This window comes from Podarcis vaucheri (assembly GCF_965113315.1).
Source record: "Podarcis vaucheri genome assembly, chromosome: 5".
NCBI classification, from domain to species: domain Eukaryota; kingdom Metazoa; phylum Chordata; class Lepidosauria; order Squamata; family Lacertidae; genus Podarcis; species Podarcis vaucheri.
This window is the reverse complement of record NC_138763.1, coordinates 101,318,396-101,331,795: the sequence shown is the minus strand read 5'-3', so window position 1 is coordinate 101,331,795 and position 13,400 is coordinate 101,318,396. Positions and strand designations below refer to the sequence as shown.

At 41.0% G+C, this 13,400-nt stretch overlaps 1 protein-coding gene across 3 annotated transcripts in view; it reads left to right on the top strand.

Annotated features, from left to right (window-relative positions):
* PACSIN2 (protein kinase C and casein kinase substrate in neurons 2) overlaps nucleotides 1-13,400 on the top strand; it is a 29,455-nt gene that overhangs the window by 3,220 nt on the left and 12,835 nt on the right. For all 3 annotated transcript variants that reach the window (XM_082223186.1, XM_082223185.1, XM_082223184.1), the window contains exons 2-6: nucleotides 4,463-4,619; nucleotides 5,606-5,841; nucleotides 6,889-7,044; nucleotides 8,098-8,273; nucleotides 10,444-10,564. In XM_082223186.1, the coding sequence (XP_082079312.1) occupies nucleotides 4,463-4,619; nucleotides 5,606-5,841; nucleotides 6,889-7,044; nucleotides 8,098-8,273; nucleotides 10,444-10,564 (846 nt within the window). The remainder of the gene's footprint in view (nucleotides 1-4,462; nucleotides 4,620-5,605; nucleotides 5,842-6,888; nucleotides 7,045-8,097; nucleotides 8,274-10,443; nucleotides 10,565-13,400) is intronic.

Below are 13,400 nucleotides of genomic sequence, written 5' to 3'. Positions count from 1 at the left end.
TTTGTAAACAGTGCTTTGTTCAAATTTTGCTTGCCGGATTGCAAAGATCAAAAACTATAAAATGCTCTCAGAGGCTATTTTCCATCAGAAGCATTTGACCTGAAAACAAATGACACATTCTTTTATCTTTAGCAGCCAAGCAGAATAAATTTCCCAGTAGCTTCCCCCCGCCCATCCTCAGTTATATTTGCATAGTATCATCATGGCCCATTGTTTCTTTTTTTAAACTAGATTCCTGTTTTGCAGATAGAACCCAGACTCTAATTCAGTCATCACGGCAGACCGTGGTGCTGGCAAAACGGAATCAGAAAGTTCAAAACTATGGTGAATTGCAGTTTGCAAACCATTTGTGGTTTGCTGTGATGTCCAGATTGGCAAACCATATTTACACCTCCAGAAAATAATTTGCTATGACCCAAGTGCTGAGAGGATGGAATACAAAAGCAGATGAACTGGTCTGGACCATACATTGCCTGCTATTTGCATTGCAAGCTCATCCTACTGCTTTCTGGCTTGTCTGAATTGAGCCTCAGGTTCTGCTTGCGTGGGCACAACTATTCGCCTCTAGAATTAGTCAATAACTTTGCTATTGTAGGAATTATGCAGCCTTTAAATATCAGAGGCAAGTCTTTTTATTTACTTATTACATAAAAATTATATACTGCAGGATTGTAAAATACCTAAAAGCCATTTACAAAAATATAAAAGCTTTTTGAAAGTTACTGAAGTGTGTTCACGATTGCATTTTTATCTATGGCTTGCATTTACAGTACTTTTTGTGTTATAAAATGAGGGTTTTTTACTCAAAATTTAAGTTAAACATGGGGGGTGGTCTTATACATGGGTAGTGCAGAGGGGGGACGGGCGATTGGTTGCAGCCGGGAACAGGATCTTGTGATTGGGTGGGTGAATGGTGTCTGCTGCAAGGGCTGCTTTGTCAGTTGGGTGAGTTATTTGCAGTTAGTTGCGGATGTGTAAAGGGCTGCTTTGGATTGGCTGTCGTGGCTTGCAATTGTTAGCGTTTCAGTTGAGTGAGAGATTTTCGGCATTCACCCCCACAAGTTGTCCAGCAACTGGGCACTCCCCCCCAGAACAGCTTTGGGCAATCTCCCCCCCCCCCAAAAAAGCTCGACAACTCTGCCATCTCCCCCCATTTTCTTTAAATCAGGGACTGTGATCTACTCACAGAATGAAAAACTGGCAGTGATCTACCCCTCTTGAAATTGTGCGCAGATAAAGGAAAGAGGGAGGGGATGGAGCCGAATGCTCCTTTTCCACCTGCGGACAAAAATGAGCCTGCAACTGACTTCTAACAACTGCGGGTCGGCCTGTCGATTGTGGTTGACCTGTTGGACACCCCTGCTTTAAATTTAGTCCCCCAAAATAGGGGGCATCTTATATACGGGGGCGTGTTACACATGGAAACGTACGGTAGTTTGGCTACAGTATTTACCGTAATTACCTTCTGCCTCCCCTCCCCCACACTCTCCAAGGCCGTGCAAGTGAAGTTCCTGTGAAGTTCCCATGAAACCTGACTGCAGTTTGTGGAAGTTCAATCCAGGAACCACCTTCACGGTTTATAGGCAGCTCCCATTGCACTTTGAACTTAAGTGTGGCTTACATAAAGATGCCACAGGTCACCAGTGAATCTTAGCAATACAATATAAGATTTAGTAGATACCGAGTAAATAGCATTAGGGATTTGACTGTTGTGTGCATGAGGATAGTGCTAAAAGCAGATTGTTTACAATGGACCAATAGGTCTAAAGGGTTTCCCCTTCTGAAAGCATCAGGTGATACTGTTCCGTATAAGCTGTGCCAGTTGCAAACGTCACTTATGATGTACTCCGTATTAAGTGGAAATACTTGCAAGTGTATTGCCAGAAGGGAATGCGCAACAAGGACATGGTGTCCGTTTTGAGTTTGGCAGCTTCATTTGTAAGTGAGAATATTTGGCAGATGTATTTGTATGCTAAGAGGACTTCAAATTTCACTCCTGTAGGGAGTCTCCTGTGATTCTGCCAATGCAGAAACTACAAGGGCTCAGAATACCTTTTAGTAGCAGTGAGGGTCTAAGCTTCACTTTCCTGCCCCTTTGAGGGTTGCCAACTGAAAAAAACATTTGTATGAATTTCTTTGCCAGGAACACCATGTCAAACAAACCATGTCTTAGTGCAAACTAGCAAATGTGCAGGCTCCTGAGCAGGAGATTGTGGCAGCTTTGCTCCTACAATCATTTTGCTGCTGTGCTATGTTAAGCCACAAGCCCGGGTTTGGACGACACACTAAGCCGAACCATAGCAGCGTGCCTGAGGGCAGCTCTTACCCTTTTCTGTGACTTTAGAGGCAGGTCTACATGGCGGGTGGGTGGGGAAGGAACTGGATGGGGTGAGAAACCCTAAGGGGGCTGTTGCCGTGACTTTCAAATCTCTCAGAATGAAGCTGTGATAACCCCAGAGTCTTGTCCTCTGCTAGCTGCAATGAACTGGTTGACTAGGTGGACTCTGGGGAAGTGGTGCAGCAGCCTGGAGGCTCTTAGGAAGCCGCAATAACCCTCCCCAGAGTAGTCCTATTTGGCTCCTAGGTGACTGGCAGTTAGAAACAAGCAGTGCTTTCATTCCCAGATCAGTCCTCACTATTCTGCTGCCCACCCCATACACCCTTGGACGTGATGCCTGTTCTCTTGCATGAGGAAAGGACAGCGGACAAACCCTTATTCAGGACAGGCTAATAATAATAATAATAATAATAATAATAATTTATTATTTATACGCTGCCCCTCTGGCTGGGTTTCCCCAGCCACTCTGGGCGGCTTCCAACAAAATATTAAAATACAGTAGTCCAAACATTAAAAGCTTCCCTAAACAGGGCTGTCTTCAAATGTCTTCTAAAAGTCAGGTACTTATTGTTCTCTTTGACATCTGGTGGGAGGGTGTTCCACAGGGCGGGTGCCACTACTGAGAAGGCCCTCTGCCTGGTTCCCTGTAACTTGGCTTCTCGCAATGAGGGAACCGCCAGGAGGCCCTCGGCACTGGACCTCAGTATCCGGGCAGAATGATGGAGGTGGAGACGCTCCTTCAGGTAAACTGGACCAAGGCCGTTTAGGGCTTTAAAGGTCAGCACCAACACTTTGAATTGTGCTCGGAAACGTACTGGGACCCAGTGTAGGTCTTTCAAGACTTGTGTTATGTGGTCTCGGCGGCCGCCCCCAGTCACCAGTCTAGCTGCCGCAATCTGGATTAGTTGTAGTTTCCGGGTCACCTTCAAAGGTAGCCCCACATAGAGCAGGCAGGTAGGGTCTCAGCCTGCGTACCAGGTGGAGCTGGTAAATAAGCAGCTATCCTATCTTTAAAAGACATCTGAAAGCAGCCCTGTTTAGGGAAGCTTTTAATATTTAATGCTGTATTGTTCTTAACACTTGATTGGGAGCTGCCCAGAGTGTCTGGGAAAACTCAGCCAGATGGGCAGGGTATAAATAAATAAATAAATTATTATTATTATTATTATTATTATTATTATTATTATTAAAAAGGCAGTGTTGGCTCTATGGAACAGCCTTGATTTTTAAGATCTTTCTTACAGACTGTGCTCTAGGCTTTGTCTTATATGAAAAATATGCTGCTGGTTACAAATAAGGCCATCAACACTTCAACATTCCTAGCTAGCTCAATTGTTCATCTGAATGTAACTGTTAGATGATGATGATGATGATGATTATTATTATTTTACAAAATAACAGAACTCTGGTAAGTATGACGAGTTCTAGGTGTGTAAGGGAATTGGATTTGGTCCTCAATAGGAAACACAAATAAAATAAAAATAAAAAAACTCCTTCCAGTAGCACCTTAAAGACCAACTAAGTTAGTTCTTGGTATGAGCTTTTGTGTGCATGCACACGAAAGCTCATACCAAGTATAGAAGGATCTGGCAACTTCTGTTTCAGTGTATCTGAAGAAGTGTGCATGCACACGAAAGCTCATACCAAGAACTAACTTAGTTGGTCTTTAAGGTGCTACTGGAAGGAATTTTTTTATTTTGACTATGGCAGACCAACACGGCTACCTATCTGTAACAAATAAAATAGTATTAGGAAAGGTGATTATGGTACTTTAAGCTGGCTTTCTTGGATAAGAAAATGCCTACTTTTTTAACACATCAAGTGAAGCAAGATTGCTTATAGCTAAAAATTGGAATTCTCTCAAATCTTGACTCCTTGGTACATACCTGAATGTATTTAGGGAATCTTTCACTGCATTCAGAATCATGGTCATTTAATAGTATTTGATTGCTTGTGATTGGCATTACAAACTGATTTTCAGTACAAGTTTCATTTTTGTAATTAACCTAAGAATGGTTGTCACGTTTCTAGGAACAGAAAAACAATTGGCGTCCATTTTAAATAAGAGGTTGGATTTGTTGCCGTAGATGTGTTTTATATAAATGTTTCTGTCTCTCTTTTTAGGTTGGAAACTATAAGCGGACAGTGAAACGCATTGATGATGGTCATAGACTTTGCAGTGATCTGATGAACTGCATTCATGAGCGTGCAAGGATAGAAAAGGGCTATGCACAGCAGCTCACTGAATGGGCGAAAAGGTGGAGACAACTTGTAGAAAAGGGTAAAGGGAACTTTTGTCTATTTTGCGTGTTTATGTTTTCTGTGTCGATGGCAGTGTGCAAGTCCACTTAATTACTTAGAAGATCTTAGCGGGTTAGTAGGAAGCACTGAAAAAAGTGCAGTGACCCTGGATACCATCCTTTTTCCAAAATGTCAGTGAGTAGCTGTTTGCCCAGATTTCAAAATCTTCCCAATTTTTTTTTAACACAAGTGATTTGGTAATTTACTTGAGTCTAGCTAACCTTAATTAAATTAGCCCTCTATTTAAAAAAGGTGAAATAATAGAACCCAACAAGTTATGAAAAACACAAATATAGGTCCTGGAGTTGATTTCTAAGAAGGTTTAAGAGAAAAAAATAGAGTGAATGCAGTTTCAGTCATAATGGGTACCTAAAAATATATACCTATCCTTGGACCAAAGGGCTCCCTGATTCAGGGATCGATAATTAAAGAATATTTAAGTTTATCTGACCAGTCTTATGGTGTTGCTGCTTAATGCCAGGTTGGTGTTATAGAATTTGTCATATAGTGTTTGATCCTGATTGAAAGAACTGACCTATCCTACGTTACTGAAATCTTGGTGGGTGATCTAGAAGGCATTGACCATCCTCCTGCCTTTCAGCCTCTTTGCATGGTCTCAGATGGTGTGTTAAGGACCCCCTGGCTTATTCTGGGGAACCACAATAGACACACTAGGTGTTGTCAGGCCTCTGTATGTTCACAGTAAACCATTAACTGCTTTATTGTGAAATGAATGTAGTCACTATAGTCCAGGCTTCCTCAACCTCGGCCCTCCAGATGTTTTTGGCCTACAACTCCCATAATCCCTAGCTAGCAGTACCAGTGTTCAGGGATGGTGGGAATTGTAGTCTCAAAGCATTTGGAGGGCCGAGGTTGAGGAAGCCTGCTATAGTCCTCCCTTAAAAAATCAGGATAGTGTGAGAAAAATGACTTCATTTGCTGCTTTTTTCCCATCTTTGTGATCAGGGCCCCAGTATGGCACCGTTGAAAAGGCTTGGCATGCATTTATGTCTGAGGCCGAAAAGGTGAGTGAACTACACATAGAAGTAAAAAGTGCCCTAATGAATGAAGACTTCGAAAAGATAAAGAACTGGCAGAAGGAGGCATTTCACAAGCAAATAATGGGTGGATTTAAGGAAACCAAAGAAGCTGAAGATGGATTTAGGAAAGCTCAGAAACCATGGGCCAAAAAGCTAAAAGAGGTAAGTGATTGTTATGTACTGGGTGTTCCTTGCACCTTTGTCCACTATTCCACCTCTCCGTGCTCTTGTATCCATGCTGCATTGGGTGCTTTCACATAGAACCATAGAATTAAAGTGTTGGAAGGGACCCAAGGGTCATCTAGTCCAACCCCCTGCAATGCAAGAATCTCAGCTAAAGCATCCAGGACAGATGACCATCAACCTGTGCTTAAAAACCTCCAGTGACGGCGAGTCTGCCACCTTCTGAGAGAGCCAACTCCACCGTTGATCATGGTCAACAGGTCCTTGCTTTCTGGTCCTTGAAGCAGAGAGGCACAGTAGGCTGGACTGTTGATCTCTTTTTAGGAAGAACTGAATGTTGCAGAAGGACATCCTTGCATCCAGTTCTCCTGCTTCTTTCCTCTTTTCTCCTGCCCATAGTGTGCTGTTTCTTGACTGGAGAATGCAGCAGGGCCCTGTGCCTTCCTCAAGAATCTCTTCTTTCCTCCTGGTGAGAGCAAAAGTCAGTAATGGAGTGATGTTGCAGCAGTTGGCTCCACTGCTATTTTTCTCACTCTCTAAGAAAATTGTGGCCAGTGCTCATTTCCCTCTGGTCTTAAAGCCACAGAGAGCCAAACATGTGCTTAAGTCCTTGACTACAAGTTTTTGTTGTATCTGTAGATTGGAAGTAGCGACTGAAGTCTCATTTTGTCTTGTATGAGCAAACAATTCTCCATTCTTTAAGTGCTGCGGGAAGCTGCTCACACATGCTTTCTCCCTGCAAACATATAGACTCCCTTTTGGGTGTCCAGGGGCAGGATCAGCAACAGGGCTGTGTTAACTACACCAGGACCTCTTCACGTGTGTAATGTGGGAAAGGGTATTTATTGGCGCCTCAGTTTTGCTCACTACTTTTCAGCAATATAATGATCAGGTTATCTGAAGATATTTTGATACCTCCTTAAGTCCTACAACACCATTCCCCCTCCCTCAAACTTTCTAATCTATGGTGGGTGCTTATAGTGATGCTGTACAAAGATGAAATTATTGTTAAAACGTGTCACTTAGGTTGAAGCTGCTAAGAAAGCATATCATGTAGCCTGCAAGGAAGAAAAGCTGGCCGTATCCAGAGAGACTAATAGCAAAGCTGACCCAGCCCTCAATCCAGAACAACTGAAGAAACTGCAGGACAAAGTTGATAAGAGTAAACAGGATGTCCTTAAGGTAAACTGTGTGTTACTCTGAACACGGGACTTTACAAGCATTTCTTCCAGGTGGAAAAATGGAAATACTACTAGGTAGATTAGTAAATATAAGTGATCCTAGCACAAGGGTAAAAAATTGTCACCTTCTGTCTCATATTATTAGTATTCTTATTCTGTTCAAATTAGGGTATTTGGAGCATACAGGTGCCCACTTTCACTCTCACTTTGCTGTTCAATTGTATGAAGTGTTCTTCTCTTCCTGCTGCATTCTAGATATGCCAGTGGCATTTTGTGTGTGTGAATGAACTACGTATTGCACCTCTGAGAGTGCTCCAACAATTCTTTGGTGAGAGAGCCCCAGCAGAGATTTGAAAGCAGAGAACGTGCAGCAAAGGAAAGCATGGAAAGAGATAGTCTGCTAGACCTTTCAAATTCCCCCTTCTAAGTTGCTTCCAAAGTTACCCACTTCCATTAGCATAGAAAAAGACCACATGTTAAACATGGCTTACTTAAACACTCTGCAAAGAGCAGCAAGAAAAGACATAGAAACACAAAGATAGTCGGTTCACATGGTGGAAAGAGAATGATGATAGAAAGTGGAAGACCAAAGAGTTTGGGAGTCCTTCCTCCCAAGGTGAGGGTGTCTTTCCTAGCTAAGCCTGGCACGACTGCTTCCTCTATGGTCTTAACCCCTCCATGCATGAATTAGAGTTAAGCATGTTGGTTATATGAGGCTAATTTATTCCACAGGATGAAGGGCTATAGATATTCATTTTTTTATTAATAATAGTACATGACGATAAACTATGCTTTATCACACAGCCAGAGACTGAAGTGAGGCAGTCAACACCCAGTTAGAACTGTGCTAATAGGAGACAGGTTGCCAGACTTGAGCCTGGATATCTTAGTGGCATCCACCTGTAGACCTAACCTTAGCTTAGCTCTTCCGGGTCACCTGTGAGCAATCCAGTACAGCAAGGTTAGTCTTGCCTGTGCCATAGCCAGCTCGGTCAGACGTAGTTCCCCAATTAGCTGATCTGATTTGGATTTGTCTGTTTGTTTTGTCTTTAAGACGAGAGAAAAGTATGAAAAGGCTCTGAAAGACCTGGACAATGCAACCCCTCAATATATGGAAAATATGGAGCAGGTTTTTGAGCAGTGTCAGCAGTTTGAGGAAAGACGTATCCGTTTCTTCCGAGAAGTGTTGTTGGAAGTTCAGAAACATCTTGACTTGTCTACTGTTCCAGGGTAAATGTGTAAGATGAAAGCCATTGCATACCAAAGTTGTCTTCTAACAGTAAATTATGCTAGCATAGCTCGCTATTTAAAGAATATAGAATTGGGGTGACATAACCTGTATTTAAACATTTTTTTGTTGAATTTACTGACTTCTGAAGAGGGTTATAGGAAGACCTTGTGATTTTCACAAGCTAGTGATTGTGACTGGCTTCATTTTAAAAGCTACCAGTGATTTTTCTCTTAGTGTTTTACTTAGAGAGATCTTAGTTGATTTGGTTAAATCTGCATAAATTTGAAGATTCAGTAAGAAAAGAAAAGTCTTAGGAAGCATGTACCGTCATGGGTGCATCCCTCCTTTGTGAAAGAGAAGGGGCTTCCAAAAAGGGGTCTTCCGCCCTCAGTTTTGTTAGCACTTTTTGAAACTGCTTGCTTGTTTATTAAGTAGAAAGTAACAATAAGAAAACATGATGTTGACAAGCTGGGAACAGAATGGTAAATATTAATTAATGTGATTTATTTTAGTTTAGAGCATTAACAGTACTAACAGGCTTATTCAGGAATAAATAAATAGTAAAACAGAAATAGATACAATAATGATAAATAGTATTAAATGCATATGCTTTGTAACATTATGATAATGGTCTACCCCAAATTTTATCCTCATAACATTCCCAAAAGAATTGTTTGTTTGTTTATTACCCCACCCTTCACCACAAGGTCCAAGAATGAGTTACAGTAATTTGTTTATTTATAGAATATTAAGATCGGTTTTAAACAAATACAACCCAAAGGTGAATCCCCAGTGTGGGAGATATAGGTAGACAGAGTATTTTATTAAAATACCTTTACTAAAGTAATTAAAATAATTTAAAAAATTAAGCAGGGCAATGTTCTAAAGGCTTTTAATAGATTATCAGTTAGACGGTTATAAAGATCAACTTGAGTGAGTTTATGATAATGGGAGGGTAGAGCAGGCATAGGCAAACTATCTCAACCTCGGCCCTCCAGATGTTTTGGGACTACAACTCCCATCATCCCTAGATAACAGGACCAGTGATCAGGGATGATGGGAATTGTAGTCCCAAAACATCTGGAGGGCCAAGTTTGCCTATGCCTGGGGTAGAGGGTATTTTCTCTAGAAAAACATCCAACTCCTCCTGCTGTCAGCGTCTTTCTGTCTTCAAGATTTTTAGTGGTGAAGTACTGGCCGCAAAACAGAATAATTCCATATAGCTTCTAACACACTTAGGCATAGCACTAATCTTTCCAGGAAGGAAAAACCAATTGTATGATAGTGTTATATACAACCTACCCTATCTCCAAAGACAGGTAGTTAAAGAAATTAAACTCTTAAATACTTATAAATACAATTGGTCACTGAAAGATGCCCTTGCTCACACCCAGCTTCAAAGCGTTTTTTCCAAATATTATTGATCAGCTGCTTATACGTCTCTAGAAAATACGTTTAACAGCTAAAACACATGACCAGATTTTTTTTTTTGCTTATCATTACTTGATTAAACTATAAAGTAAACTTCTTATTTTTAGTTTTTTTCTCCCCCTCAGTTATCAGGCTAAAATGGATCCAGGTATGTTGCTAGTCTCAGTTTTATCACTGAAGTGTGCAGTGCAGTAGTGCAAGCACTGACCCAATACCCTTGTTAGTAAAAAAAAACAGCCTGTGTGTTAAACATTTGTGAAATGTTTCTCTCTGCTAGTTCGTATTTAAGTAGTAATACCAAATAGTAAGTCTGTTGGTGCTGCAGTGAAATGCCTAGTAGATGTGCCGATCTAATAACAGAATTCACCTTGCCTTTGGGAAATACTCTCACAATAAAGTTTGTGCAAATTTTACAGTTGATCTGGTTTGTGTTTTCCATCCAGATTGACTAATGTGGGTTGAAGCAACAAAGCTCTCTCTCTTTTAGCTGATGATGAATATGTTTAACTGCACATAAAAGGTTAATATTTTTGTTAAAACAGTGGTATGAAAATATTCATCAGCTGTTTATAGAACTGATTAAAAAGATATTACTCCTTTTTCCTATCTACTACATGTCTGTATTGTACCGAACCTCATGCAGATGTTATAGGATAATACCTAGGCAAAACATTGTATAGCTGAAACCTTTCTGATTTGCTCATTGCAACTTCTAAATCAGCGTGTATTACTTAACAGCTATAAAAACATCTATCGTGAATTGGAGCAGAACATCAAAGCAGCAGACACTGTTGAAGATCTGAGGTGGTTTAGAGCTAATCATGGTCCAGGCATGTCCATGAACTGGCCCCAGTTTGAGGTAAGGACTTGATCTGTTGCAGCCTTTTCCTGGTGGGACCGCAAAATGGTGCTGCCATGCCCCCCTCAATGGGGGAAAAGGCACCTCCATCTGCCCCGGCTGCCACACACTCACAGAGGGAAGCTCTTAGTGACTCTCCTCTCTATGGAATGGATGGGAGGAGGGTGGCTGTCATCCAGGGAGATGTGGGTATGTTGAAGGAGGCATGTTCAAAATTTGGGAATTGGAATACAGAAAGGGGAGGTACGAGGAAGTCGGGGAAGTAAGTTACAAGAAAATAAGGGATTGAAATTATACTTTTTTTTGGGTGTTTTTGTTTGTTTGTTTGTATTAATGTTTTGTTTTGTTATTATATAATTTGTGAAACTTCAATAAAAATCTTAAAAAAAAATATGAAGGAGGCATGTTCAGTGGACGAGAGGCTATGCCAGTGCAAAGAGGAACTAAGTAAGAATAGCAGACTAATTTTGAAATAATAATTACTGGACATTTGCCAGGTACCATAGGAGGGACTGGTGGGCAAAAGGCAACCACCATTGTAACGTTTCTGTATTCAGAAATAACCAGCAGTTTTATGGTTCAGGTTGTGACTTAGCCAGTTGAGAGTTTCTCCTTCGGAATCTTGATCATGTTTGGCTCATGCTCCTATTTGGAAGAATACACTAGGAATGAAATAAGTTAAATATTATCCTCATGTTGCTGTTTTGTTTTAAAGAGGTGTGAAATCTACGTCCTTTTTAAATGGCTTCCAATACAAATGCATTACATCATTCAGTGTAAGCTAAGCCAGATCTTTTTACCAAAGACCCTACGTGAAAAAAGCACGTAAGAAACCAAAGTGCTGCCATGTGCTCTCAGGATAATATTAGCAAATTATTGCTGCCTTGGTAATGTTTTTTTATTGTGAGCTAGATAATATGCAAATGGCAATTTAACATTGCTTTATGCTAATTTTTTAAAAGGACTGTTGTAGAAAGGTTATGTTGTTGCAGATATTTACATTTCTGGCAAGAGAACTATGGATTTATCTTGCCTGGACTCAACCACAATTGCATTTTAGAAATTGCATTTTGAAACTATTATAAACTATTATAAACTATTACCCACCTTTGCCCTAAGGCCCCAGGGCGGATTACAAAAGTAAACCAATGTTTAAAACATTATTAAAAATCAGCTGGATTGATAAAATACTCTTCAGTATTTCTAGTATTCTTCTTCCTGATGGAATAAAGCTGGAAAATGCATTTAAACTCAAGGCTTCAATCTTTTGCACACTTACCCAGAGTAAACTCCACTGAATACAATCAGGCCTACTTCTGAGTAAACACTCTGAGAACTGTGCTATAAATTATACTAATATATGTTCTGTATGTATTCTGTGTTGGGTATGCAATTGTGAAGCACTATCCAAAATGGAAATTACATGTTATAGATGTGATGTTATAGCTTGTTTTCCCATCGGTTCTACTGTTCTAATTTGTTTGCATTTAAATTTTTTGCTTTAAACTCTAAGCTGGAAGCTTCTTCTTTTTTAAAATGAATGTCAGGCTTTAAAATGCTTAAAATAAAATGCTGTCCTAACAAATATTGTTTGTTTATTTTTCATGCAACAAGGAGGAAGTAAGTTTTTTTTCCAGATTTACTTACGGCTAATTTTATAACTCAGACTGCCTAAATGGTCATGAAAACATGTCAAATGACACGAGCTATTTGTACAATTTTCAGCTTTTTTGTGAATGGTTACTTCCTGTGTACGTAATTTTCCTTGCTACTTAGATACAATTTTCAGTTAAGGAATTTTAATTTCATCCAAGGATTTAATAAATAATTTGAATTAAGGTAGTTTGGAGGAAGCAACAGCTGTGAGATCAAAGTTTTTCCAGAAGCTAGAGTTTTTGTTGAGAAAGTAAAACAAAAAGCTAGGTTAGCTCATATTTAATTATATACTGCCTTTCTGCCTTGGCACCCAGAAAAAGTGTCTCAGAGTTGGGAGGTGTGGAGAGGGATGAAGAATAAGGCAGCACTGGTTCAGAGAAGGCTGCAGAGTGGAGCTTTGGCATTTAGTGTGAGGAAAGAGGGACGCGCAGCGGTAGAAGCTGGAAAGCTGCAAGCCCTTTTGAGCGGGGTTTACCATTGCAAAGTGCTGCACAGACACACCGATGATCAGAAAACAGTGGGTTAGATCTTTGCTTCCTTCTGCTCTATCTGAAACAGAGAATTGCTAGTGTCAGGATAAGATCCAAGAGGCTGAAAGGGAAGACTTTCCTTGACCACAGTGAGACTTTACTGAGTGTAGGGATGCAGAAAATCCACCCAAAGCTGGAAGTCAAGTCAGACTATATTCATCCCAGCCAAACCCTCTGAAATTGCTTAGAGGTACCAAAATGGGCTGGAATTTGAAAAGCTGTTTGAGCAGAGGTAGCCCTGGATTCATCTGATTTCAGGCATTTAACATCAGTTATAGTTTAGGAAACAAGGGCTCTCCAAAGAGTGAAGTACCGTATTTTTCGCTCCATAGGGCGCACCGGACCATAGGGCGCACCTAGTTTTGGGAGGCGGAAAACAAGAAAAACTTATTCTGAACCCCAGAAGCCAGAACAGCAAGAGGGATCTGGCTTCCGGGATACCGTGTGGCTGTTCTGGCTTCTGGGATAACCGCGCCAAGCCTCTTCAGGGCAGCGGGATGAAGGCTCCCCCTGCCCAAAGAGGCTGCGCAGGGCTAAAGCAGAAGCCAGGACAGGCGCGTCGCTGAAGGGGCGCTGCGCCTTCTCTCTCTGCGCAGAGAGGGAGAAGGCGCAGTGCCCTTCAGCGAAGCTGGAGAAGGAACAGGAGGAGA